Source organism: Peromyscus californicus, unplaced genomic scaffold (genome assembly GCF_007827085.1).
Source record: "Peromyscus californicus insignis strain IS unplaced genomic scaffold, ASM782708v3 Scaffold_4__1_contigs__length_199733344, whole genome shotgun sequence".
Taxonomy (NCBI): Eukaryota; Metazoa; Chordata; class Mammalia; order Rodentia; family Cricetidae; genus Peromyscus; species Peromyscus californicus.
In genome coordinates, this window is record NW_026294562.1 from 172,572,858 (window position 1) to 172,600,720 (window position 27,863).

The 27,863-nt window shown below is 45.3% G+C and overlaps 1 protein-coding gene across 2 annotated transcripts; it reads right to left on the reverse strand.

Moving 5' to 3' along the window:
• Positions 1-7,598: 7,598 nt before the first annotated feature.
• Positions 7,599-26,356, reverse strand: Ceacam1 (CEA cell adhesion molecule 1). Of its 2 annotated transcripts, XM_052712438.1 has the most exons (9): positions 26,222-26,356; positions 25,045-25,404; positions 23,267-23,545; positions 22,540-22,794; positions 20,527-20,802; positions 15,575-15,701; positions 14,459-14,511; positions 13,833-13,861; positions 7,599-12,665 (listed from the first exon to the last, which is right to left on the reverse strand). In XM_052712438.1, exons 1-9 carry the CDS (start codon positions 26,283-26,285, stop codon positions 12,546-12,548), a joined length of 1,563 nt encoding a protein of 520 aa, XP_052568398.1. In that variant the 5' UTR covers positions 26,286-26,356; the 3' UTR covers positions 7,599-12,545. The 2 variants fall into 2 exon arrangements, with proteins under 2 accessions (XP_052568398.1, XP_052568399.1); XM_052712439.1 differs by lacking the exons at positions 7,599-12,665; positions 13,833-13,861; positions 14,459-14,511; positions 15,575-15,701 and having other exon boundaries at positions 20,583-20,680.
• Positions 26,357-27,863: the final 1,507 nt, after the last annotated feature.

A 27,863-nucleotide genomic window follows, 5' to 3' on the forward strand; every position in this document is an offset into this window, starting at 1 on the left:
TTATTTCACACACTGTTGTATTGTAAAGTTCTTCTGTATTGTAGCAGATATCAGCACTTTTTTTTTTTGTCTTGAAATAAAGTCACAGTATATGGTCCAGAATGGCTTTGAACTCATTATACATGTTCCTCAGGCTGGCTTCAAATTCTCCATCCTCTTGCATTAGCTCCTTCTCTTGCTACATGAGACAGTCTCATGTAGCCAAGGTTGGCCTGCAACTCACTCTGTAGTTGAGGATGACCTTCAACTCCTAATCCTCCTGCCTCAGTTCCTCAAGTGCTAGGGTTACAGTCATGCACCATAACACCTAGCTTTATTACCTTGTATGGATGTAGTATATTTTGTTTATGCATTCACCAGACTTCTGGAGGGACCCTATAGGGGGTAGCTACCATAGAGGCAGCTAGGAGCAGTCTGCCTCTCAGAAATCCTGAAAATGTAGTATGCAGCTCAGGGTTGATTTGGCTGTGCTCAGTTCAAGTCCCATCTCTGCAACAAAGCTGAAAACACAAATCCAACAGACAATAGGAAACAACTGAAAAAGACATGCAACGACCTAATCGGGGAATCAAGATGAACTCAGACACGTGGTGGCCACCTTCATTCATACACCCAAACCAGAAGGACAATAGATCCTCCCCTCTCCCCTGGAGACTGGATCTCCCCTGGAGATCGCATCCAATCTCACCTTTTGTCTTACCAAATGTCTGGACTCTGAAACAGAACAGAACTCATTGATTGGCCCAAGTTTCAGAAGCACATTGGTTGGCAATTCTTACTTTCATTTTGTTTTCAATTTACAAATTGGGGAAGTTGCAGTCTGGGGTCTCTGGGCCTGTCAAGTCTGCTTTGGACTTGCTTCCTCTGGACCCTGTCTCCTACTAGCAACCTTTAATTTGTGGTAGCCTTGCTGTCTGGGCTCTCTAGGACCTATCAAGTCCACCTTGGACTTGCTCCCTCTAGGGCCTATCTCAGACCCCTATCCCTGAGTATGAGGTCCCTCAGGGATCTTACTGGGGCCTCCAAATGTTATGGAGTTTGTGACCCTTGGGGAAAGATCATAGACTCAATCCATTTATAATTAAAGATTTATTGACTTGCTGCTAGCAGGATAAACAGTCTCTGAGCCAAATTTGAGATTGCCATGAGACGGGTGTGTGTGTATGTGTGTGTGTGAGAGAGAGAGAGAGAGAGAGAGAGAGAGAGAGAGAGAGAGAGAGAGAGAGAGAGAGAGAGAGAGAGGAGAGAGAGAGAGAGAGAGAGAGAGAGAGAGAGAGAGAGAGAGAGAGAGAGAAGGATTTTTAAAGGCAAAAACTATAGGAAGACCTTCAGTATCTACTCAAGCAAGCAAAAATTGGTCTTTCTGCCAAGTTAAGTGCTTAAGGCAACTCAAAACAATCTTTGGTTATCTATGTAAGCAAGTAGTCATATCCTCACAAGTAGTCACAGCTTTACATTTTTGGATGGGGTTCACTGAGTCATGGTTACTGAGAATGTCTCTTACAGGGACTGAAGTCAGAGACCAATGGCTAGTGGGTACCAAGATGGATGTCTATTATAAAATGGAGTTTCTTTAGTTGTCAAAATGCAAGTAAAGTAGTCAACTGAGGAGCAAGGGTTAAATGTTCTATGTAAGACAGTGAAGGTACAATGGTCTTTTTCATTATTATTATTATTTTTTTGAGACAGGGTTTCTCTGTGCAGTCCTAGCTGTCCTGGAACTCACTCTGTAGCCCAGGCTGGCCTCGAACTCAGAGATCCGCCTGCCTCTGCCTGCCTAGTGTTGGGATTAAAGGCTTGTGCCACCACCGCCCAATGGTCTTTTTCTTTATTAGTGTAGGAAGATTCCGTGTCTTGTTTCTGCCCGTTTCTACTCTTCTCCTTTGAACCAAATAGGGCTTGTGGATGGAGCTATCTAGGAAAGCTCCTACTGGGGGTGCTGGTCTCCTCAAGCGCCTGTCAGTATTGCATTCTTCTTCAGTCCTTGTAAATTAGCATAAGGAAATTAACATAATAAAGTGTGAGGTATAGGAGGGTTCTCATCAGATTCTCTCTACAAATATATCATACCCAGATAAATGTGGGTACCCTAAAAATAGTTTTAGGAATAAATGTATCTATTTAATTTTTTTGTTACATTTATTTACTTACCTATTTGTGTAATGTAGAGATCAGAGGACAGACAACATTCCAGAGTTGGTTCTTTCTCTCTACCATGTGGGTCCCAAGGACCAAACTCAGGTCAAACTTGGTGGCAAGAGCCTTTATTCCCTGAGCCATCTTGTGGGCCTTCTAAACCTATTTAAAGTTCGTTTGTCAGCTGGGTGGTGGTGGCGCACGCCTTTAATCCCAGCACTCGGGAGGCAGAGGCAGGCGGATCTTTGTGAGTTCGAGGCCAGCCTGGTCTACAGAGCGAAATCCAGGAAAGGCGCAAAGCTACACAGAGAAACCGTTTCGATAAAAACAAACAACAACAAAAAAAATTTGTTTGTTGGTACCCAAAGAATTTTGACCATGTACCATGTAGGTTTACTAGTGTGAGATCTATAATAAAGCCAATTTAACTCATTATAATCATGCTTGAGTATTACTCGGGGCCTAATATTCTGTGTTTGTTGGTCTTCTTGATCTTGTTTGCTGCAGCTCCAAGCATGAACATCTCCGTTTTCCTTCTGAGCTCCAACTGTGGGACAAAACGATCACCACACAGCCCAGACTATGAAGGAAGGCTAGCATGCCTCATGAGACTTTGACCTTTAAACAGGCTGCCCTTTGAGTACATTCTCGCTAGCTCCATTTCTGCTTGTGGATTCCTGTCTGCCACCTTTTTCATAGCAAAGAGCTCCTACACTCCAGAGCTGAGGGATATAACCTTGACTTATTATATCAGTGATAACTTGGGGAGAAATGAGTAGAGGAAATTCTTTGGAGATCTGAGCTTCCTGGGCAGTTAGTTAATGATTTCCCAGTAATTCCTACTCTTGCAGAGACCAGGGCCGTGTTCCAGGATGTCTAGAGGCTCAGGCCAGAGGGCATGGTGTACACAGATGAACATGCCTCTGACCTCTTTTGCATCATCTTTAAAGTCTAGCAGTTTGTGGTTTTGTATCTTTCCAGTTCTCAGTCTTTGGGTCCTTATGTTTCTCCATTTCTAGTCTTGGGGGAAAATGAGAGTGTCTACTAGTAGGGAGAAGGAAACCTTGGAGTTTACAAAGCACAATTTCACAGAAAGCTGCCCTCCACCCCGCTCATTGCACTTCCCTCTCCGCAGCCATTTCTCAACTCCCAGAGTACCACAGTGTAGTGTCACCTGATAATCCAAATATATTTTCAGGGTTTCCTCAGGTCTGAAGATCTACAACAGTCTGGCTGACATCCTGCCCACCTTTGTCTTTTTGTAGAGCTGGTTTCATCTCCTGAACGTGTGGGGAGCCAGTGATCTAGAAATCCAGCCTCTCCTCCGACTCCATCGACTGATTTTTCTTTGAGTGTGAGTTTAGGTGTATCACATGTGTGTAGGTGCCTGCAGGGTCCAGAACAGACCATCAGATCCCCTGGAAATGGAGCTACAGGAGCTTCCATAAGTTACCATGTAGGTGCTAGGAACTGAACTCAGTCCTCTGCAAGAGTGAGCCATCTCTTTAGCCCAGATGCAGAAGGTGTTAAAAAAATTAAAAACCTTTTATTTGTTTGACAGCATTGTACCTATGGAGAGCAAGAAACCTTTCAGGGAAGAGAGCAAAGAGTACAGCTAGTCAGTGAGCATCCCTGGTGCACAGTAGCTAGACTAGGAAGGAAGGTAAAGGAAGCCCAAGAATGGCAGGACCCCAGCAGATAGCTGGCAATAAAGAAGTTGTGAGACAGCAGTTGGTGGTCCCTCCCTTGCCAGCTGGAAAGAGAGTTGCCATCAGGGCCTGTTATGGGTATGCACTTAGGCCTAGTTCTGGGGATATAGAGACAAATCAAATGAAAGAGAGCTTGGGGGAGCGGGAGATCCCAGCTGGATCAACAACAGAGAGGGAGAACAAGGAATAGGAGACCATGGTAAATGAAGACCACATGAGAATAGGAAGAAGCAAAGTGCTAGAGAGGCCCACAGAAATCCACAAAGATACCCCCACAACAGACTGCTGGCAATGGTCGAGAGACAGCCCGAACTGACCTACTCTGGTGATGGGATGGCCAAACACCCTAATTGTTGTTCTAGAAACCCCATCCAACTACTGAGGGATCTGGATGCAGAGATCCATGACTAGGCCCCGGGTGGATCTCTGGGAGTCCAATTAGCGAGAATGAGGAGGGTTTATATGAGCGAGAATTGTTGAGACCAAGGTTGGATAAAGCACAGGGACAAATAGCCAAATGAATGGAAACACATGAACTATGAACCAATGGCTGAGGGGCCCCCAACTGGATCAGGCCCTCTGAATGGGTGAGACAGTTGATTGGCTTGATCTGTTTGGGAGGCATCCAGGCAGTGGGACTGGGTCCTGTGATCATTGCATGAGTTGGCTGTTTGAAACCTGGGGCCTATGCAGGATCGCTTGGCTCGGCCTGGGGGGAGGGGACTGGACCTGCCTGGACTGAGTCTACCAGGTTGATCTCAGTCCGCGGGGAAGGCTTTGCCCTGGAGGAGGTGGGAATGGGGGGGGGGGGAGTTGGGGGGAAGGTGAGGGGGACGGGAGGGGGGAGAACAAGGGAATCCGTGGCTGATATGTAGAACTGAATTGTATTGCAAAATAAAAATAAAAATAAATAAAAAAAAGAAAGTAAAAAAAATGTAGTTTCTACAAGTTTTTAGTCTAACAAAGGAAATATGTAACCAATAAATGAGTTGAGGTTTTCGAAACACGTGGCACTGTTCTGGGTAGAAATGTCAGTAGCACAGGTGAAAGTTAACATTTATTATCCACCAACTATCTTCTAAGCACAGTGATTAACTTCTTGACTTTTGACACCACCCACCATAAGTATAAACGGCTGTGGTTCTGCTTCATATACGAATCCGAGGAGCAGAGACGTATAGAACTTGCTTGAGGTCTCTCAGCAGCTGGGTCTCAGGAGCAGGAATCCAGCAAAGGTGGTCGGTTCTGTGACCCATGCAGGTCACCATTGTGGCTGCAAGTAAGTCATGGGAAGGGTGGAGTGGTGGCATTTCTGCCCCAGCCTGTCTGCACTTTGGCTGGGATGCTCTGTGGAAAGGCCCTGGCCAGAGGGGACTTCAGTGATATCTTCTGCTCCATCTGTCCTAGATCACTCCCTGTCCTGAAGACTTGTATAACTTACTTAGTACTTTCATTTGGATGTCTGACTGTGTTGTCCACTTGTAGAGAGCAGGGACTTACAACTGTCTGGAAAAGTCAAGTAGTTCTGAATGACGTTACATTTGCTCATCTCTCCTTCTACAGTCATTGTTTCAGGACAAGCTTGTTTCTTCATTTGTGCTTTCTCTTCCTGTTCCCCTACCACATCTGGATTCTTAAAAAAGAGTTTATATTAATACGCACATGGGTGTTTTGCTTGCACATACTTCTGTGTACCCTGTGTGTGCTCAGTGCCTATGGAGTTCAGGAGAGGGCATCAGATCCCTCAGAACTGGAGTTACAGATGATTTTGAGCATCCATGTGTTGTTGGGAACTGAACCCAGGTCCTCTGCGAGAGCAGCCAGTGCTCTTAACCTCTGAGCCATCTCTCCAGCCCCAAAGATTTGTTTTTATTTGTATGTGCATGCACGTTTCCCCAGCAGGTATGCATGTGTATCATATGCCTGATGCTTGCAGAGGTCAGAACAGGGCATCATATCCCTGAAACTGGAGTTATGATGGTTATGAGCCGGCATGTTGGGCCTGGGAGTCAAACCTGGGTCCTGTGCAAAGTAATAAGTGCTTTTCGTCATGGAGCCATCTCTCCAGCTCCTCTGCCTTATTTTTTTTTTGACAGGGTCTTTCAGTGAACCCAGAAGTCACTGTTTTAGTCAGATTGTCTGACCAGTGGAACCCTCAGATCTGCCTGTCTCTACCTCCTCTCCTCACCTGCCCAGGTTATAGGTGAATGGTATCTGAACTCCGGACCTCATGCTTGCATGGCAGACACTTTACAGATCAAGCTGTCTCTCTCAGAATTGAATGTTGTTACCCTAAAGAAATGCTAACTGTTTGAGAATATGAACATGTTTAATTTCATTTGAATATTGTACAATGTATCAAAACATAATATGGTACTCCATTAATCTGTACAATTTTATGTCTTTGTATCAATTAAAAATAAATTTCATTTAAAAGAGCCCATGAGTTTGGGAGGGCAATGGAGGATTATTTAATTATATTTTAATTTTTAAAAATTGCAAAAAATTCACATGAAAGATATTTATTTATTTGTTTGTTTGTTTGTTTGTTTGTTTGTTTTGAGACAGGGTTTCTCTGTGTAGTTTTTGGTGCCTGTCCTGGATCTATAGACCAGGCTGGCCTCGAACTCACAGAGATCCACCTGGCTCTGCCTCCCAAGTGCTGGGATTAAAGGCGTGCGCCACCACTGCCCGGCTCACATGTAAGATTTAATAAAGAAAGACAAAAGTAATAAAAGTAAGCAACAAAAAAATTGCTGACACTTTGATTTTGTATCTCCTGAGCTCTGATGAGAATAAACTCAGTTGTTAGGATTAAGTTGTAACTCAGTGGTAGAGCACTAACCCATCATGTGTGAGGTCTTGTGTCCCAGCTCTAGCACTGTGAGTGGAACATGCACTCGTATGTACAGACTCTTTGATTCTTAAGTCTGCAGGTTATTTTGTTTGTTTTTGTTTTGAGACAGCATCTTGCCTTGTAGCTCAGGCTGGCTTGGTGTTGACTATGTAGGTCTGGATGGCCTGGTAGTTTTGGTAATACTCCTGCATCAGCCTCTCAAATACTGGGATCATAGATGAATAAAACTACACCCAGCTGTGTGTACGCTGGCATGGCAAAAGGACAGAGTGGTGACCTCCTGTCTCACATTACATCACTCAACTGTTTGGCTTCCTTGCCCTGTGTTTGCAGATCAGGACCCCGAAAGAGCTCCTTCAGAGCAGGGCTGTGCTGAACAGAACCCTCAGCCGGCCCCTCTGCTCAAAACTAGAACGTTGTGCAGATCCCACCTCATGTTCCTGATTAAATCATCTGTGCCAATCAGGATTTGGAAGATGTATTTGGGGTTACAAATTAGTCCATTTTGATTACTCTAGAAGAGATTGTCTGCATGGATACAATCTAATGACATAAGTTCTCCTTTGCTTAAATGGAAGCGACCATAGGTCAAGCAAGACCTTGAATGGGTCTCCAACTGTCATCAGGGCAAAGTCAGCCTCAATCTATCACTGCAAGGAACTGAACTGGTGAACTAACAAGTGTTATGTAAGCATCTACACATGGTCACATAGTGCTGGCTATGTGGCTCAGTGGGTAGAGGGTCAGCCTGGCATACCATAGACCCTGATTTTGATCCCCAGGACTATCTAAAATAAATGATGGAAGCTGAATGATAAGGAATTCAGGCTCATCTAGTTTCTAAATAATAAAAGAAAACATTGATCTAAATATAATAATTTATTACATAGCAATAGAATGTGAGTATTGGTGTTTTGTATCTGATAGATTGAATTAGGTAAATATTTTATCAGTAAAAATTGAGACAGGGGCTGGAGAGATGGCTTAGCCATTAAGTGTACAGGTGTGAACTGTTCTGCCAGAGGACTCCAGTTTGCTTTCCAGGATCCATATGAAGTAGCTCACAACAGCCTGCAACTCCAGATCCAGAAGCATGTGAGATTTCTGATCTCTGAAGGTGCCTGCACTCACATGCACATACTCCCCACCTCCACCACATACATACATAAATAAAATAGAGATAGAGGACCATCGAGCCTGATGACCTGAGTGGATCCCTGGAGCCCACATGCTGGAAGGAGAGTGCTGAGTCTCACAGCTGTTATTTGACCTCCACATTAATGCTATGGCAATGCACCCCACAATGTTTTTCAAATACCCAAGCCTAAGTCTCGTGAACATACTGCCTCTTCTCCCCCAGGAATGGAGTATAGGTTTATGCATGTTGAAATATCCCCACAATGATGTATAACCCTAGCTAAAAGCCATGGCCATCATCTGCCTGCTCCAGCAGGTGGCTTCTGTCTTGTCCACTGCCACAGTTTCTCTTCCTATTGCTGTGCTAACACAGAAAAGCAACTTAAGGGTTCATTCAGGCTCACAGTTCAGGGGCCCAGACCCTGACGGTGGGAGTTAAGGTGGCAGGAGCTTGAAGCCCTGGGTCAAGTCACATCCACGTCAGGAAGCAGAGAGTGATGAATGTACGCTGTTCCTCAGCTCTGTCTCTCCACATACACACTGCACAGGGAACGGGCTCCTCACAAGTAGTTGATCTTCCCACATCAATTCCCGTAGCCAAGACAATCCCTCACAGACATTCTCAAAGGTAGCCTTCTCAGATGATCTTGCAGGTGTGCCTGGAGGCAGTCTCCTAGGTGACTCTAGATTCTCTCAGGTGACAGTTAACCCTGACCACCACAACTGCCCAAAAATAGCATTGGGGAGGTTTAAAGTTATCAGTGTTTGCATTCCCTTGCAGACCAACTCAATTAGAAGTTGCGAATGGGGCCCGAGCATATCTAACAGATTTCTCAATGGTTCCATCATGTAGCCATATGTTCTGTTCTCCATTGGATTTCTCTGTAAACTCCTTCTTCAGTGCAGGGGATCAAACACAGAGCCTCACCCTCCTAGGCAAGTACTGTCACTGAGATGTCCTCTCAGCCCTTATTTCTCTGTCTTCTTGAGGTATTTGTCCCTTTCAAATTTGGTGTTGTTCTTTTTTTCCTGTATCTTCTGTCTTAGGGATTTATGTTCCCTAGAGGAAGGGCCCCATCTGAGAAGATACAGAATTTCTGTACTTTTCATGAATATATAAATTGGTCACCAGGAAAACATTGTCAACCATGCACAGTTGTGTCCTTCCTGAATCTAATGTCTTCACTTGAATGCTCTAGTGTTTGCTCTATGTGAAGTTGCTTTTGATGAAGGGTGATCACAGTGAAAGTAATGGAGAAATCCTGCTGCTTGGTATTCTTTTTTAGGTACAGCGTTGGGACTAAGAGTTATATGTGTACGTAGGGTAGAGGGACAGGCTGTGTAGGGAGACATATCTAATGAGAATTGGGAATTGGGAGTGGCAGAGAATGAGAACATGCTTGACATACAACATACACATGGATGAAAAATTAAAAAATACATTTAGGGAGCCTTTGTGGTGCTCATACATTTAATCTCAGCCCTCAGGAGGCACAGGCAGACAGATCTTTGTGAGTTTAAGGCCAGTCTGGTCTACATAGTGAATTCCAGGTCAGCCAGAGCTACACAGGGAGACTTTGTTTCAAAAACAAACAAACAAACAAACAAACATAAAATAAATGTAAAACCAAGAAATCAGTATGCTGAGGGTGATGAGCCTGTTTACATGAGTATTTATTTGGAGGCAGGTGCCATGAGTTCCAGGAAGAGGTAGGGGCTTGAAATATACATGTAGGAGCCATCTGCAGAGGCCTTTGGAGTTGAGCGAAGTGTGGGATAAGGGACCCACAAAACTCACTGGTGATGGTGCAGTATGTTGGTGGTTGATGCAACAGGAATGACCCAGAAAGAAGAGTTGCCTGTGGTTGTAGATGATGTAAAGCTGAAGTGTGTGGGTGACATATGTTTGAATCCATCCCAGAAGTGACAGTGATTTCATGATGCTTCCAGTGTCTTGGGTATGGAAATGGGATAGGGGAAGGGCAGGCTATACATGCATTTCCATTGCTTGCTAGTGAGGAAAATAAGATGATAGGGTAACACTTAATGGAATTAATACATGGATCTTATTCAGGTCACAGGTTTAAGAGGACAGACAGGGAATTAGTAACAAGGAAGGGACAGGTGGTGCAGGAGAGAGTTCAGTGTGAGGGAACATGCAGAGATTTTTGTGAGCTGAAAGCTGCATTGCTGCCTTTGAGTGTCTGGAGCCACTTGGGTAGGAGGAGCTGTTTACTGTGAGGGAGAGGACCAGAGAAGCCTTTTAATCCTGTAATCTCTCCCCTAGAGGGAGATAACCAGCTCTTTCCAGGCAGGTTAGGGCTTGGTTCTGTTGCTTGCACATATATTCGTTAGTGAATGTGCAAAGCATTTAGCTAATTCCTAGATGACTACATCAGAGAGCTACTGTATACTACTTAGCAGTAGGCTCACTCTGGTCCCCTGATCTAGTAGTTGTTGTCTTCTCCCTGTAAGGAAGACATTGTCTAAAGTGGTGTCAGCAGGGATGTATCTCAACGGTAGAGCACTTGCCTAGTGCATACAAGAAACAAACAAACAGAAAACCCCACAAAGTAGTATCAGGGATATATGATTTTTTAAAATTATGAACATAGGGTAAATTTATAAATAACTCAGATTTGGCTTTAATCAAGAAAAATTAAATAACCCAGAATAGTATGGCTGAAGGAAAATATACACAGGCTATATTTGGGTTGGAAATCCCTAAAAGAAATCCCTGAGTAGGAGAAGTCAAAAATAATTGTCTTAGAAGACCTTACACATGGCATGAGAACAAACTTTTAATATCCAATAAAACCTTTGCTTAACGGGCACAGAGGGGGTGTGCCTCAGAACAGAGGATTCCTGAGACAACATTTGCCTTTCTTTCTCCTGTTGCTGGGACTCATCCCAGGTGGGAAAGGTAGGTTCCAGAAGCTGCAGAAAGCCCAGGGCTGGGTAAGAGCACTCTGCTAATAGCCCACGTTCCCAGTGGGGCACCAGTGCCGAGCATTCTAGGCTGTAAACAATGTCTTTGGCTTGAGTGGCTGTGCTCCTGTAAGGCCACATTTCACATGGACCAAACACACAGTAGCAGAGGCCAAGGTTTCCTGAGAGTGTAGGGTAGACAGGGAATGCACAGGTAGCTGGGCCTGGTGGTCTGTGCTATAATCTCAGCAGGTGGGAGGTTGTAGAAGGTATTATTGTGAGATTGAAGCCTGTGCAGGCTACATGCTAAAACTCTGTCTCAAAAAAAAAGAGTCAAAAAGAAAAAAAAAAGAAAGGGGAAACAAATGCACAGGCAGAAACACGGCAGAAGGGTAGTTGGAGGCTGGTCCTAGATTTCCAGAAACCGAGTTAGGTCTCTTCCTGGTGGGAATGAGGAAAGCCCGTTGTTTTTATTTTTTAGAGCTGAGGACAGTTTTGCTAGAGTTTAAAAGAAAAACGAGGCAGACAAGCTGGAAATCTCAGTATCAGCCTGGGGGAGAGGGATATGGAGTAGAGGAGGAACGACCTTTGAGTCAAGCAAGAGGTCAGCTGGCAGCCTGCACAGGTGGGGGCGGGAGAGCTTCCAGGGAAGACCGAGAAAGCCCAAAGTGTCAGAGAAAGATTGTCTAGGCTCTGGCTGGTCTCCAAAAGAAAAGATGACAACATGGACCAAGGAAAAGTCAGGCTTTTCTGACTAATTCAGGAAAGCAGGAGGCTTGGCCTGACACTCAGCTGTGGCTCTGCGAGTGACTGCCTTGTTATTCATTTATTTATTTTTGGTTTGAACTCTTGATCAGAAGGGCTTGAGAGGCCTTTTGATCCTGGCCAAGGGAGCCAGAGGCTTTAGTGGCTTCTTGCCCCTAAGGTACACTGATCAGGTCACACAGCGAGGTAAGTCAGCAGCTACAGAAATTCAAATCGTTGATTGTCTTAGAAAGAGGAAAGCCCCGGTACCTCCAAATGTGACTTCTTTGAAAACAATTCCAATACTCCATGAAGGGCATCTCTCTGCTCCTTTTTCAAATTCCAGAAGTCTGTCAGTTCAAAGCCACCAGCCCTGCTTTTCTGGACACCTTCTTGGTAGATGTTAGAGACGTTGTCTTTGTGTCTGCACTCTGCTTTGGCAATGACCTGTGGATGCTACCAAAGAGCTTTTCTAGCTGCCTTGAGTGGGTTTTCTGGAAAAAGGCTCAGAGAGGGGCTCAGGTGTAAAGCCACAACGAACAGAGACCCTGATGCCACAGCTGGGCAAACATGACAGTTATCAGGTGTGTAGATTTCCCAGTGAACTACTGGCTCCAGGTGTGATCTTCCTGTGTATGGTGGCTTTACATCGGGTTTTAAAGAGATGGGAATGGCCATTTCCTGCTTTTCCTTTGTTTGACTCTGATAGGGCAGGACTTGGAGTTGGGGGAGGAACAAATGTGCTTTGAATAGATCAATTTAAAACAAGCCACGGTTAGGAAAGAGAATGGGTAGACAGTTTGATGTTTCTCTCTTAGCTAAATTTCAATTCCAAGAAAGGTTGGGTTTCCTGTAGGCTCCAGAACACACTTTTCCTTCTATGGGCACTGAAAGAGTGACTGCAGCCTGGAACTGTGTGTGTGTGTGTGTGTGTGTGTGTGTGTGTTCCCTCATGTCCAGAGTATGGAGATCTCCTAGTGAAAGGAGAGAATCTGGGAATGCATCCTTGGTGTAGCCAGCAGGATAGACTGTGATCACTTCTTTTTTACTTCTGAATAAACTTCCTCTGTGGCTCTTGGAGATGGGGAGGCTGAAGTTGGTGGTTTGGGTTGCTGGGCATGGAAGTCCAGGATGGAATATGTGACTTCATCCACCTGAAAATATGAGTGTTGATGAGTGACATCAGTTCCACAAGTCAGAGCCTCACCTTGCTGGTGATCTGGCACCACTGTGCTGTGGCCTCTGTGCACTGTGGGAGAGGACTCCTGTCACTCCCTGTCTGACAGCCTGATGTGTGATCACTGAGGAGACAGGTTGATACCATGGAACAGGGTGAGACGGCAATGGGAACAGGGCCGGAATCAACAGAGACATCCAGATGGGCTACAGAACAGTGCTGAACAAAAGCCAGATGTGTTGGAGGATTTGCACTGTCCTGACTGCCACCGCTCCTTGTAGGGAAGTGGCAGCAAAGTGTGTTGGGGAGGGTGGTTGTGAAATAACTTAATTTGCCTGCTGCTTACAAGTGTGTTCAACCCGAGAGAGTTCACTGTGAAAGTGTCCTTATGGTTTAAAACACTCCTCAGTCTACGTGCATGCTCTACTGAAAGTGTCCTTATGGTTTAAAACACCCTTCAGTCTACGTGCATGCTCTATCGAAAGGCTGCAATGCTAAGATTTTGGTAAAATTATTATAAAATGAAGGAATAGGTCTCAGACCCATTAAAATGGAACCCATCCTTTTATGGTCAGAGCAGGTTCAGATTGAAGAGTGATGTACTGCTGTCTTTGTGTGGGCAGTGCTGTGCACCTGTTAACTTGTTTAATCCCTTTAGTCTCTTTTGGAGGTAGTCAGAATGTCCATTTCATAGGTGACAAGACTGGGGATCAAAGAGTTCAAGTTCCTTGTCAAGGGCCACAGACTACTAGGAATCACAGCCAGGAATTAAACACAGGGTGGAGATTATTCCAAACACACACTCTTGCATTAGACTCATGGGGCTCATTAACCAATCTTCCTTTGCTGCAGCGCTGAGGAATATAGACCCAAACTGAATTTCACAGTTATGTCTCCAAGAATACCTCATTCTCAGCCTGGTGTGGCGGCATACTTTTGTCATCCCAGCACATTAGAGGCTAAGACAGGAGGATGGTCACAAGTTCAAGGCCAGTGTAGGCTGCATAGCTCAAGGGTAGTCAAGGCTGCATGGTGAGACCCTCTCTCTCGACAAACAAGCACACAAAGCAAAACAATACAGATACCCTACTTTCTTCAGAGACATTTCCATGAGCGAACATCCAGTGAAAGTGACAGTGCTTACCTTAGGAGAGTTGTCAGAGGGGCCCAGATCTAGGGGAGCAAGAGAGAGTTATCAGTGCACAGAAGTGCAAAGCTGACTTAAGGTTTTGTGACTTTTGGCAGGTGGTGGGGGTTGCATGGGAGAGGTGGCCACAGTCAGTTCAGGAATTAGCTTCCCACAGAGGTTGCTCAGACCCACTGAGTTAGTGTCAGAGGAGGAGCATGATTTAGCCATCTGTTTCCTCAGTTCACATGATGACCAGAATTGATTTTCAGCAGCATGCCCCAGTGGCAAGGAGGAACATGAGGCCACAGCACCCAGATATTCCATAAGACAAAGAAAGTCTCCCCCAGGGAGATGTCCACATCTATAACAGAGGCAGGAAGGAGGGATCAGGATGATTCCTGGAACCATGACTTATTTAGGCCTGCCTAGCCTAGGTGGAGTGAGCTTCTCCAGGGCTCTCTCAGGCAACTCCTCTGTAGCTAGGAAGGGTATGATGTATGGGATCCTTAGTGCTGGGAAGTGGAGATCCCTTCTGTAAAAAAATTGAGAAAGGAAGGCATGGTCTGTGAGCCAAGGATCCCCTGGCAGACCAGGAAACGTGGTAGAACACCGATTCTCAGTCTGTGAGTGGCTTTACTTACTGTGGTTGGAGGCTGAGGGTTTGTGCTCTGTGAGATCACGCTGGTCAGTTCTCCTAAATAAATATCAGACACTGTGACTACTATCCCCCCACACAGGGCCTTCACTCCTAGAGTTGGGGAGGATGCAGGGGGCAGCGCATTCCTGGGCTCCTTGCTGTCAATGATGCTCTGTCACATCATGCTTGGCACTGCCTCCCCTCCTGGGGCTTCATGCCCTAATCTAAGTGTGATTGATGCCTGCTAGTGCTCATCCTTTGTCTTCGCTGGACTCCACGTTTGCTCTACCTTGTCCCCTGGTGCTGGGACCACACCCACAGTCGATGCTTTGCTTCTGAGCTGCGTCCCCAGTGCTATAGCTCTCTTATCTTTCATGTTTCTGCACCTGTTCCACTTTATGCCTGTCCTGTTTCGTTTTCCATGGGTGGTTCTGTTTTTTTTTTCTACTCTTTTTCTTTTTCTTTTTTTGAGGGTTGTGGTGGGTTTGGATTGGTTTGTTTGTTTATTTATTTGTTTGTTTATGTTTTTCAGGATGGGGTTTCTCTGTGTAGCCCTGACTGTCCTGGAACTCACTCTATAGACCAGGCTGGCCTCGAACTCACAGAGATCTGCCTATCTCTGCCTTTTGAGTGCTGGGATTAAAGGTATGTGATACCACCATCTGGCTTTTTTTCTACTCATTTCCTTGACCAAGAGGACTTTAATGCTTCTATAGCTCCATCTTAGGGTCTCTTCTCCCCCTGCTGCCTCCCTATCCCTCCTGCTGCTGCTTTGGCCAGCAGTCTATGCCACCTGCATCCTCTTGCTGCTACTTGGAGTCCCTCACTTCTCTGTCATCTTGGATCTGGGCTTCATGACGGGGGTGGGGGTGGTGGTGCGGGGGGATAGAGAGGCATAATTGAATCGGTTCTCTAACTAGGTGGGAATGGACTCCAAGAGACAGGAGTACAGGGAGCATGAAGACAGGGCAGCTGAGCCGACATGGTCAGTGTTGAGAAGCAGAGGTTTAGGGGAGAGGAGGAAGAGATTCAGCTCAGATGCAAAGGGAGAGAAGTCCTTGCCCACTCCCAAACACAACGTTAAGACTTGGAGAACACAAAGGAGGAAAGACCATCCTACCTTCCAGTCTTCCTAAAATAAAGGAAATATGCCAGGGCTGCTACAAGAGTCATCCCAGCCACAGCTCCAACCACGATGCCGGCAATGGCACCTCCCGAGAGGCCAGCAGTTCCTTGGGTTAGGTCAGCTGTCAGGGAAAGAAAAGACAAGAAAGAATGAAGTGAAAGTGTTTTCTGGTGGTGTGTCCATAACATGAAATGATTTCTATTCACCCCTTTGGGGATGTATTTTCTGTGGGGAGACTGATTGGGTGAGTTGAAGTGTGAGGATCTTAGCTAGTGTCCTTTCCACCTCGCAGTGTTTCTAGGTTGGTTCTCCCTCTTCCTTCCAATCCCCGAATTCCATCAATTTCATCCAGGCAATCACGTGAAGCTGTGGGAATGTGAGACAGGGCAATTGTGACTTTGTGTGTTGAATATCCAGTGATCTCATGGCTATATCTTTTCCTCAGGGTCTCAGTTTTGGCAACCATGAATAAGTGGTCTTTTGTGGCTGTGTTCTAAGTGACAGAAGGCCCAGGCTATTGACTCTCAATGGACCAGCTCCTCTGCAGAGACCATGGTTTCTGCAGTGGGGTAGGAAAACAAGGCAGACCCTGTAAGACCCCATTCCCCTCTGCTTGGTTACTGTGGAGAACTCAGCCTCGACCTTGCAGAAACTCTGTTGGAACTGCTCTGCAATCTAAGACATGCCTCCTTCTCTGCCTCCACAGAGATCTGCATGTGTCCTGAGGGCTATCCCAGGCTCACCTTCACAAGTATATCCCTCCACTAATACCTTGCTAGTCTAAGCCCACCAAGGACACATTCTGGAGGATGAAAACTAGTAAATTACCAGGTTTGAAATTTTGCATCAGACCCCACCCTGCTTTTTTCTCTCCCATTTTCATTTAGTAGCCATGTTACAGTGGCTTCACCTTTTGGATAACATGTGTCTCCCCAAGCCCCTTATGTATCAATGCCGTCCTCACCCCTTTACTCCTTGTTGTGACTTTGGGGCTCAAACCTCACCAGTCTGCTCAAGAGTGATTATTAACGCTAATGTTGACCAAGGTGGTATGGTATTTATGATGTGGCTGGCCCTGTATTTGTATCTGGTTTCATCTATATGATGAGTCTGTCACATAGAAATTATTTCCATTCAGATAATGAAAAACTGGAGCTTAAAGTGGTTTTCAAAAAGTACTTAAATCTGTATGGTTAATCAGAGATAGACCTGGCTACCTGGCTTCAAGGCTAACACTAGTAGTAGGAATAATTGCAGCAACATTTTTTCTTCCTGTGTATGTGGTATTTTGCCAAAAAGGTTACCTGATTATTATATTAAGTCTTTAAAAACTACTATGATGCAGGTGAAGGATGTGATATAACCTAGTATCCTAGCATCAGAGGCAGAGACAGGAGGATTGTGAATTTGAGGCAAGTCTGGGTTATATAATGAGACCCTTGCCCCCCTAAAAGTTCCCCCATCCTAGTGGAAGGAGAAAACTAAAGATGAGGATGAAGATGAACAAAACAGAGACTAGAGTAACTGCAAGAAACGGATGCACCAAAAGTTGGTTCTTCAAAAACGGTTAACAACATTAGCAACCTTTTCCCAGATTAACTTTGAAAAAAGGAGATGGATATTAATACAATTTGAGACCTCACCATCCATTCTCAAGAATATGGAGAATTTCAAGAGCACTCAGTAATTATATGCTAACTGTTGGGTGGCCTAGATGCAATGGACAAATTCCTACAAACCTGGATTCCTTAGAGATGGAATCGTGAAAGAAACAAAATCAAATAGCTGTATAACCAATAAGATTGAATCAACACAAAATTGACAAAATTTCACAGACTTTGATGATAAAAACACTGAAACTGGATCGAAGTCCAGCTTAGTGTAGCAAAGGCCACACATGGAAACCCACAGCCAACATCATATGCAGTGGGGAGACTGACAGCTTTCTCTTTAAGATCAGGAAGAACACACAATGCTGCTGTGACCACTTCTGTTCAAGAGACACTTAGGAGTGCTACACAGAGCCATTAGGCTAGACAATGAAATAAAGAGTGCCCAATTACAAGGTCATAAAAGGTATATATCTATACCTGTATATGTATCTGTAGATGACAGGAACTTGTTTATAGAAAATCCTTAACATTATACAGAAAGTCCACAAAACCAAATGAGCAAAACTAGCAAAATTGTTGGCTCGAAAATGAACATGACCAAACGAGCTTTATTTCTGTATACTGGTATTGACCATGAACAATTAGATTTCCTTTTTTTCTAACAGTAGTGGAGCTTGAACCTAGAGCCTCAGGCATGCTAGGTAAGGGTTCAGCCCCTGAGTCTCAGCCTTAACAGTGAACAATTGGAAAGGAAATTAAGAAAGTATTTATTTATGAGAGCACCAAAAGGAATAAAATACTTAGAATTAACTCCACCAAGGAGATAAGAGACTTGCACCCAGCAAACTCCCACATAAGAGATGGTGAAAGAAGACAAGAAATGACAGCCATTGGGGTTGAAGGGGTGGAAGACTTAATCTCATTATTACTGTTGTTCTGCAGTACTGGGATTGAACCCAGGGCTTTGTGCACGGTAAGCAATGCTCTACCATTGAACTATACTCTAAGCTCTGCCTTCTAATTTTTATTTAGGAACAGGATGTCACTAAATCAATCAGCCTGGCCTTGAATTGACTGTGGTAGGCACTCTTCGAACTTTGGTACTCCTGCCTCAGCTTCTTTAGTGGCTGGAATTACAGGCATCAGTCAACTTGCCTGGAAGCCTTTTTTTAAATAGATGACAATGTCACTAAATGTAGTCTATCAGTTCTATGCACATCACATCAAAATCCCAGTGGCAGAAATAGAAAAGTCCATTCTAGCTGTCCTGGACCTCACTATATAGATCAGGTTGGCCTCAAACTCCCAGAGATCCACCTGTCTCTGCTCCCAAGAGCCGGGTTAGAGGCAAGCACCACCATACCTGGCCTTAAAAGTACCTTGAAAATAAAACAAGAATAAAATTGCAGGACATCCCACATGATTTCATAATTTTAGTAGAAAGCTGCAACAATCAAAATAGTCTACCACTGACATAAAGGCAGACATACAGATCAGTGAAATAGAATTAGAAAGCCCAGAACTGCTCATGCACCCTGGCTATGATTAAAGATTAGTGCATACAATAAATATGTGTTTTTATGGGGCACAGTTTTTTGCATATATATTATAATGTGTGTCAGATCTGAGCACTTGGCATATCCACCATTTCATCTGTCACTTTTTATGTTTGTTGAAAACATTCATCTCTGCTGGCTCTTTTGAATAACTTGGTGTGAAACAGAGTTGTCCTATTGAGTTACAGAACTTGGAAGGTCTTCTTACGGTCCATCTGACCCTCTGTGACCAGATGAGCTTTTGATCAGGCTGCTAAGATTGTTCAAGGATGGAGGAATAATCAGTTAAACAAGGGATGTTAGGAAACTGGGATATCCAGGTAAAAGAATGAAGCTAAGCCTTCACCTACCAACATATACAAATCAACTCTAAATGGATCAAAGACCTAAAATGGATCAGAGCTTAAAGCCATCAGACTATTAGGAGACAAGATGAAAGAATCATGAAATTGGATTTCGCATGGTGTCTTTGTTATGATGCCAGATGCATCATATGGGCCTTTTGGTTGCTTATATGTCTCTGCACCACATGCATATTTGGACAGAAATGGATGTTGAATTCTTTGGAACTTAAGTTACTGACAGTAATAAGGTGCCAGGTGAGTGCTGGGAATTGAACCCCCGTCCTTTGGAAGAGCAGCTAGGGCTCTTAACTATTGATTCATACACACACACACACACACACACACACACACACACACACACACACACTACTGCATACCACAAAAAACTAGTTATCAGATAAAAGAGTCTTGTGCAAGGAGGTCATGCTGTAAATGTCAGCATGAGAATAAGAAACTCAGTATATGGGCCACCAAGATGGCTCAGTTGGGAAGAGTGCCTGTCATACTCCCTCCTAGTACCTACCCCCAACTGCCACACAGAAATAAATGCACAAACAATGTGGGCCAGTGAAATGGCTTAGCAGATAACGGGCTTGCTCACCCACCTGAGTTCAATCCCCTGTCCCTGGAGAACTGGCTCCTACAAACTGTCCCCTAAACTCCACACATTGGTGTGGGACATGCACACAAAATGAATAGATATGCAAATGTAGTTAGAAACTCAATACAGGTCCTTTCTATCTATGGATTTTATATTTATGGATCAAAACCTTGGAAACAAACTACTTGGAAAAATATGTCTACAGTGAAATATGTATTGTTTCCTCCTATCCTTGTTCCATACTCAAAACAATAAGACTAGTGTCTATGCAGTATTCATATTAGGTATGGGAAGTAACCTAAAGAAGATTTGAATGTGTGGGAGGGTATGTAGAGCAACATGAATATTTTACTAGATTCTGAGGGTTGACTGTGTGTCTGACTCAGACACTAAACTCTTTGCATTTCTATTTGCTATATTGACATCTATTGTTGTTGTTGTTGTTATTATTGACAGGATCTCACAATGTAATCTGTGCTGACCCTGTACTCCTATTCCTCCTGCTTCGTGCTCTCTCTCTTTTGAGACAGGGTCTCACTATGTAGCTCTGGCTAACCTGGAACTGGCTACAAAGACCAGGGTGGTTGGGAACTCATAGAGATCCAACTGTCTCTGCCTCTGATGTGCTGGGGTTAAAGGCATGCAGCACCTCGCTCAGCTTGCTTGTTGTTTTATCATGAGATTTACATCCATCCATCACCAAGCTGGCTGTATTTGTATCTTGAACCATGTTTTTCTCCTTGTGACTTTTACCCATTCTGCACACTGTTGACAAAGAAACTGCCCCCAACCCCAACAACTACTGAGTAACAAGGGAGGAGAGGTCACTCACGTATTATGTTCAGCTGGATGGGATCACTCTTCTTGGAACTGACTGGATTGGAGACCTCACACTGATAGTCCCCAGAATCCTCTCTTCTGACAGGGTCTATGGTGAGGGTGCTGTTGTTCTGGGACAGCTTCATCCTGTCTGTGATCCTCAGACTCTGGCCATTGAAGAGCCAACTGATGGAGATTCCAGTGTCGTTTGAGTAGCAGGTCAGGAACACAGAGTCCAGTTCTTTGAATGTGGTGTTGATGACTTGGATGAAGGGCAGAGTCACTGGCTCTGTGGATCAACAGTAGAGGGGACCAGCTGATAGTCCTTCACCCTCAGAAATCCCAGCCAGCTCCCAGGACCCAGAGAATGAAGTGATCCTCTGCAAGATCACATGTTTGGGTTCAAGATATGGTTTGTAAGCAGAGAGCTGAATTTTCCTCCTACCCAGATCACCCAGAGTGACCCCTGACTCAGGGTATTTGTGAAGGCACCATACTGGGAGCCTCTTCATTCAGCCCAAGTTTCCAGAAATCTCAAGGGATGGGGGGATATATTTCCCATTGATTTTTATGCAAATTCTTGCTTTCATTTTCTGTGAGTGTGAACAGTCTGTTTCCCCCATTACAAAATGTCTTCTGTTTCTTTTTCATTAAATAATTTGCCATAGGGTTAAGATGGCCCAGCTAATCTTAAAAGTGTTAAAGCCTAAGACCTCAGGACTGGGAGAAATCCCAAACTAAAGAATTTCTGTTTGAAGAAAAATTTTATTTCCTGCCCCATGGATATGGATCAAAAACCACAGAGAAGTGAATAATCACAGTGCTGACCACAGTATGCCACTCTAATCCTCAGTACTGATATTTTTTTGAGACAGGGTCTCACTCTGCAGTCCTGGGTAGCTTGGAACTTGCTATACAGACCAGGCTTTCTACCTAAACTCAACCTGCCTCAGCCTCCTGAGTGCTGAGTGCTAGGACTAGAGGTCCACCATCCTTTGGATCTTACCACAAATGTCCCTTGGCACTTTCCTTGTCCACTCTACTACCTGGAGTCTCAACAGAGGAGTCCCTGGTCTCCAAGTCAGTGTCTTTCACTGTTCTCAGAGATCACCTCATGTTTTGGTGTCCAGAGTTCATATAGGTAGATCTTCAGACCAAGGACACAGTTGAGAGTCAATTAACCTGAAGTTCACCTTTGCACTTTCCCATTCCTGACCTCAAGGACTCTGATGTACATCAGGGACATTTTATTTTATTTTTGAGGAAGGGTCTCATTTACAGCTTTGGCTGACCTGGAGCTTGCTATGTAGACCAGGCTGGCCTCAAACTCACACTATCTACCTGCCTCTCACTCCTTAGTGCTGGCATCAAAGGTGTGTGCCACCACACTCAGCTGACATTTGTTTTTTGGACCTTGAGAAGAGTAAGCAAAAGAACATGATCAACTGTCAGTGACATGGTTCACCCTGATGCAGAACAGAGCTCCCAGGCACCTTCTCTACCCACTCTTCCCATCCTACAGAGTCAGAGCTGAGCCAGCCACCTGTGAGACAGGAGCAGAGCAAGCTGGGAGCAGAGCTCTGGACTGCTGGTCCCCATCTGTGGGGAATTCTCTCCCCCAATTTGGAGAAAAAACATGTGAGCACAGTTGGAAGCCCTGGGTGTTCCTTGTAGGTCATGGAGGTCATAAAAAGAAAATGGAGGGGACAAGAAGGCTTGTGTGAGTCACAAAAAGAAATCTTGACCTTAAGGCTCTCCCACCCCTGGGAAGTCCCTCACACAACCAAAGGCTTTCCAAGACTGGGAGAACCTCCTGCTCACATTCCAAGCTCCATCTCTATCAGCCAGGAGAACTCAGAGAAGCAGGAGATGATTAGACATAGGGTTGGAGCAGGAAGCTTGGGGGAGCATTGAGTTTTGCTTGTTCCCATAGACATGGGCTGGAAATTAAATGCTTCTGCATCTTCCCAGGAAGCTAAAAGACTCTATTCCAAACCTGGTGCTGATATTTCAGAGATTCACTTACCAAGGACTGTAATGTTCTTGACTGTGTTCTTACTGAGGCCAGTGACAGAGTTATAGACGAGGCAGGTATAGGATCCGCTATTATTAGTATTAATGTTGGGGATAAAGAACTCTTGGGAGGATGACTGGAGGTCTCCATTGACAAACCAAGAGTACTGTGGAGGTGGGTTAGCATCTGTGTGGCAGGAGAGGCTGAGGTTTGTCCTTGAATGGAAATAAATATTTGAGGGGGATATGATCGGGGCATCTGGACCATCTGGAGCAAAAAGAATAAAGTCACATGTGATGTCAGCAGAAGGAAGGGGAAATCCTGGTCTGTAGAAGGCCATAGTATCTCTTTGAGCTGTGCTTTAACCTTAGTTGAGCAGGTCCTACTCAGAGCTGGGGTGCAGGTTAGTAGGAGAGTACTCATATAGCATGCACAAGCCCTGATCCATCTCGAGTACAACACACAATCATCCCCACTACACACTCATGTGTGCACTGAGCCTGAGTCTGACATGTCTCCTGTCTTCATCATCCTGAGCCTCTCTAGGCAGGGGAAATCCCTCCAGCCCATTTTAGCTCAATGTTGAGCTGAGTGCATGTGCTTGGGCTGGGCCATGATGCCCTGAATCCTAGGTATCTGTGTGGTGGCTCTGAGTCATGACCCCATGGGGACCGATTATCCTAGCACTAGCCCTCTCTATTTAGGCAGTTAGAGTAAGGATGAAACAGAAAATACTCACAGGTAATGTTTAGAGTGAATGGGTCACTTTGAGAAGTGCTCACTTGGTTCTGGGTTTGACACACATAGGGTCCTGTGTCAGTCCTCAGGACACTGAGTAAAGTGAGAGTCCTGTTGCCCTCAGACAGCTTCAGCCTGTCATCTTCTGAGAGGCTTTGATCATTTATCCTCCACAGGTAGGTTGTATTCTGAGTCTCAGGCTCACACATTAATGCTACTGAGTCCTCATGCTCCATGGGATTGGAATTGTTGGTTGTGATGTTGGGCTTGGGTAGCGGTGCTGTGTGGACAACAGAGAGAAGATTGGATCTCTGATTCTTGCAAAGGCCTCTTTCAACCAGAGACAGTCTCTTAACTCCCCAACAACCCAGATCCTTAGAGAATCAAGATGGAAGCAAATTACAGGCAGATGGAGTGGCTGAGTGCTCAGAGATAATGGGGCCTCCGGTGCTGTGTATGGGAGTAGCAAGAGCTTTCTCATGAGAGAACTGAGCTGCAGTGTTTGGTGATGATCAAACTCAAGACTTGGACCTCATTTTATCTTCTGGTCCTCAGGGACCCATTGCCTGCCTTGAGACACAAGTTTTGAGTCCCTCCAGCTGCACTGACCTCCAATGCTGAGTGTAGACCAGCTCCCTCCAAGCCTTTGCTGTTCAGAGCTGTCCCACAGATGGGTCATGATTAATCTTCCCATTGAGCTTTTCTGAGAAACCTGACAGCTTGTCAGAATTCTCACACAGATCAGGATCAGGTTGGTATTCGGGTCAGGTTGGGTCACAGGTGGACCATTATTGTCAGGTGTTTGATGTTGATTGACATGAATCAGGGAACCCTCAAAGAATCTGAGTCTACAAAATGATCTAGAAGACTGAAGGTCACCTAGTATGGTCTCCATGGTGGGAAGGCTGGAGATGTGGCTGTGAACAGATGGCTTGTGCCACCCATGGCCTGTGTGACCCTGTCTCAGTGACTGTGTTTCCTGTCTCAGTTTCCTTATAATAGGACATATAGTAAATGATCATTGCTATGAGGGCAAGTTAACCTGACATGTGAACAATGACCTGACCTTCCACCAAGCAGTGTCTATTACTATTTGACTGCAGGAAATAATCCCTGGGTGGGAACACTTGAGGGCAAGGATCTGCCATTTGTACACTTTTTTTTTTCTATCTCTTTAGGGCTCTTGACCTTACTGCAAAGTCTCAGAACCATAAGAACTGATTGTCTTTCATATCTCTCCACCTATGCTGAGCACACTGAGTCTCAGGAGGAGATGCCCAGGTGACCTACCTCAGACATGGCTCTCAGAGGCTGACTGTCTTCAGGCTCCCAGCCTACAATTCATCATTGTCCCTTGTCAGTTCCAACATGAGATCAAATTCCAACCCAGTCTACAAGCTTCCCAGGATTCCTGGTCCAGTCTGGAAATGAGGTCTGGGGCAAGGCTTTTTTGGGTGCTCATCTCTCTGTGAGACTCTCATGGTTTCCTCAGCCATGACCGGCCTGAGGGTCTTTTTCAAGGCCATGTTCATGATGAGCATCTAAGACCCTGGACAGATTCTGACATGCCTGGGCTTAGTTACCTCACCCCCTCTTCTCTGAGGGTGGATTCAAGTGAGGCATCCTGATTTATTGCTGTTTTCTTCACTCTGTGTCCTTTACTGGATGCTTGAACCACATTGTGGGGACTGTAACATAGAGTCATCTAGGACTGACAACTCTATGTGTGAAGTAGGATTAGCTCAACCCAGGACCCAGAAGTTACAGTGAATTACTTACGGTGTACACAGAACTGCACAGATGCACTCTCATAATCAAAGTTTTCCATTATCATGTTTAGCATGTAGACTCCTGTGTCATTCTGAGTGACATTCCAGAAGAGCAAGGATCCATTGGGGTATATCATCTCTCTGCCACTGTATGCAGGCCCTGTTTTATTTGTACTACTGGATATTAGAAATCGTGCAATTTCATTACTATCAACCACAGTTTCTCCTTTGTACCAGTAGAAGGCTTGGACTTCTGCTGGCAGATTGTGGACAAGTAGAAGAACATTCTGCCCTTCAGCAACATGGGGTGGAACTGCTTCAACAGTGACTTTGGCAGTGGTGGGAGAGTTCCAGCAGGTTAAAAGAGAGACTAAGAGGGAAGAGAGAAAAAAAAAAAAACTATCATTATTAGGACCTTTGCATTTGGTAGCAATTTGAAATGTGAGTGTTTAACTCTCAGCCTTGGTGTGTGTGTCCTGTTGGGTGAAGTCAGCAGCATCACCCCCATTCATCAGTACCCCTGAATCTTTCCACTGTATGAAACTGGCTTCATAGTGTCTACACAGCTCACCCCTCACTGCCCTCAGATCCCTACTCATACTCAGAATCTTTGGTGAGTTTAGGCATGTCTTGTCTGACCTCCTCCTCTAAAGACTCTGTGCCTTCATTTTCTGACCTTTCCCTGCTCTGTTTCCTCTGAAGTGTTTGTCAACCCCTGGACCACCTTCTAGATGTCCTTGCTGCTCATCTTCCTGCCCAGTAGTAGCAGGGCTTTCTGAGGAGGACTAGTTGGATTTTGGTTTAAACCTCTCTACCTCAAACAGGCTCAGATTCCTGTGAGTAAATCAGTGTCCCAGAGCCTGGGGTTTATTTGCAGATTTCTCAGGGTCCTATGTAATGAGGCTGTGGTTTACTCTCCCCAGTTTGAGTTTTACTTGGAGAGTTACCCTGACAGAGGTGTGAATGTCAGTCTTCAGAATCCAGTGGCCAGTGCTGATAAATCTACAATGGAGAACAACTGAGTTTTTCTTCCCCACTTTCCAATTCCCATCCACTCTGAGCTTCCTGATGGCCTCAGGCTTTAAGCAGAAGCCAGATGTCCCTTCTCAGGCTCTTTCCTTCTCCCAGAAGACCCCATCCAGTCTCTGAACTCCCCAACTCTCTACTCCCGAGGAATGTCTCCTCACCTGTGAGCAGGAGTCCCCTCCAGGAGACCTGTCCTTTGTGCAGAGGGGCTGGGGTGAGCTCCATAGTCTCTACTGTAGGCTAGGCTCTTCCTCTGGAGAGGAGGTTTGTCTCTTAGGCTGCTGCCAAGCTGGACTCCTCTGGTGTCTGCTCTGCTTTTCTTCCCAGACCTCAGCCTCCTCCCAGAGGAGGGCACTTCCTGGAGTCACATGGGCTGGGGGTGGAGTCTCTGTGTGTGCATTGCTCTGTTCTTCTGTGAGTGCTGCCTCCTATCCTTCTATTCCTATGTTGTTCAGTGTTCGAGAACATACTTTGAGCCAAAAGGCTGAGAAGTGTCCTGTGTCCCGAGAGAACAGCAGCTCACCCCAGGGTATAGTCGAGAGTGTATTTCCTTGTGACACAAAACCTAGCAGAGCCCAGTCTGCCCTGTGATCTCAATGCTCAGGGAAGGTGGGGTTTATTCCCAGCAGAGATTGGCAGTCTGCTCTAGGGGCAGGAAAAGGTCCAGCTGAGTGATGCCTGTGGAGGGCCCAGACCTGTCATCACTAGTGTCACCAGTCAGGTGTCTGATCCAGGGATACAAGTTATCTCAGGGGTTCATATCCTAGTGCGCAGGAGGAGGTGACCTGTGTGTCCTAGAAAGAGGACCCTGTGCTCCAGATTCTTAAGGAGGGCATCAGGGAGGCTCCTCCACCCGCAGCTTCCTTCGCTGGCTGAATGTGATTCAGGTCTGCCCATGCCCTCCCTGATCTTCTGGGTTGCCTTTGCTCTCCTTGGTGATTGCCCTGTGATCTCCCTGTCTTTCTTCATGGATGATGAGAGGAGGGAGGGGACTACATAGGGTCTCCTTGCAGAGTGGGGGTCTCAGTGACAAAGGAAATGATCATGTGAGGGAGCTCCAGGTCTGTTGGAACTGGGTGGAAACAAGGCTGCAAGATAGGTTTACGTCTCAAGGAGTTTCCCCTGTTGATTATGTGGTTTATTTTCGCCCCCTGGTGTTCACGAGGAGACCTGCAGCTCATGTTTGGGCTACTACAAGGATGGTAGCCAAGCTTCAAATGCTGGAATGAAGCTGAGCACCAAGTTTCCCAGGAAGGTCCCAGTGAGCAGCTGCCTTTGAGGATCTGGGTAGATTTTTACTGCAGACTAGAATAGCTGAGGTGAGACTCACTGCCATTTTGATCTGCAGTTCCATGAAGACTGATGATGTTGATTCCCTTCCCCATGTGTTTATTAGCTTTTTGTACATCTTGTTCAGGGCAGGAATATCCAAGTCCTTTGCTCACTCTAAAATAGTTTTATTCTGATTTTTTTTTTTTCGAGACAGGGTTTCTCTGTGTAGCTTTGCGCCTTTCCTGGAACTCGCTTGGTAGTCCAGGCTGGCCTCGAACTCACAGAGATCCGCCTGGCTCTGCCTCCCGAGTGCTGGGATTAAAGGCGTGCGCCACCACCGCCCGGCTTATTCTGATTTTAAATTCTAAAGCAAAGTACATTCATTCACTAACAATAACACATTTTAGTCTTATAACATAAAATGAAAACAAAACCAAACCCTGCAAGCTTCGAAGTGTTGGTAATTACTCGTGTGTTAGTTGCAATTCTTATTTAAAGAATAATGCACCATAAATTGGTAGTACTTACAAG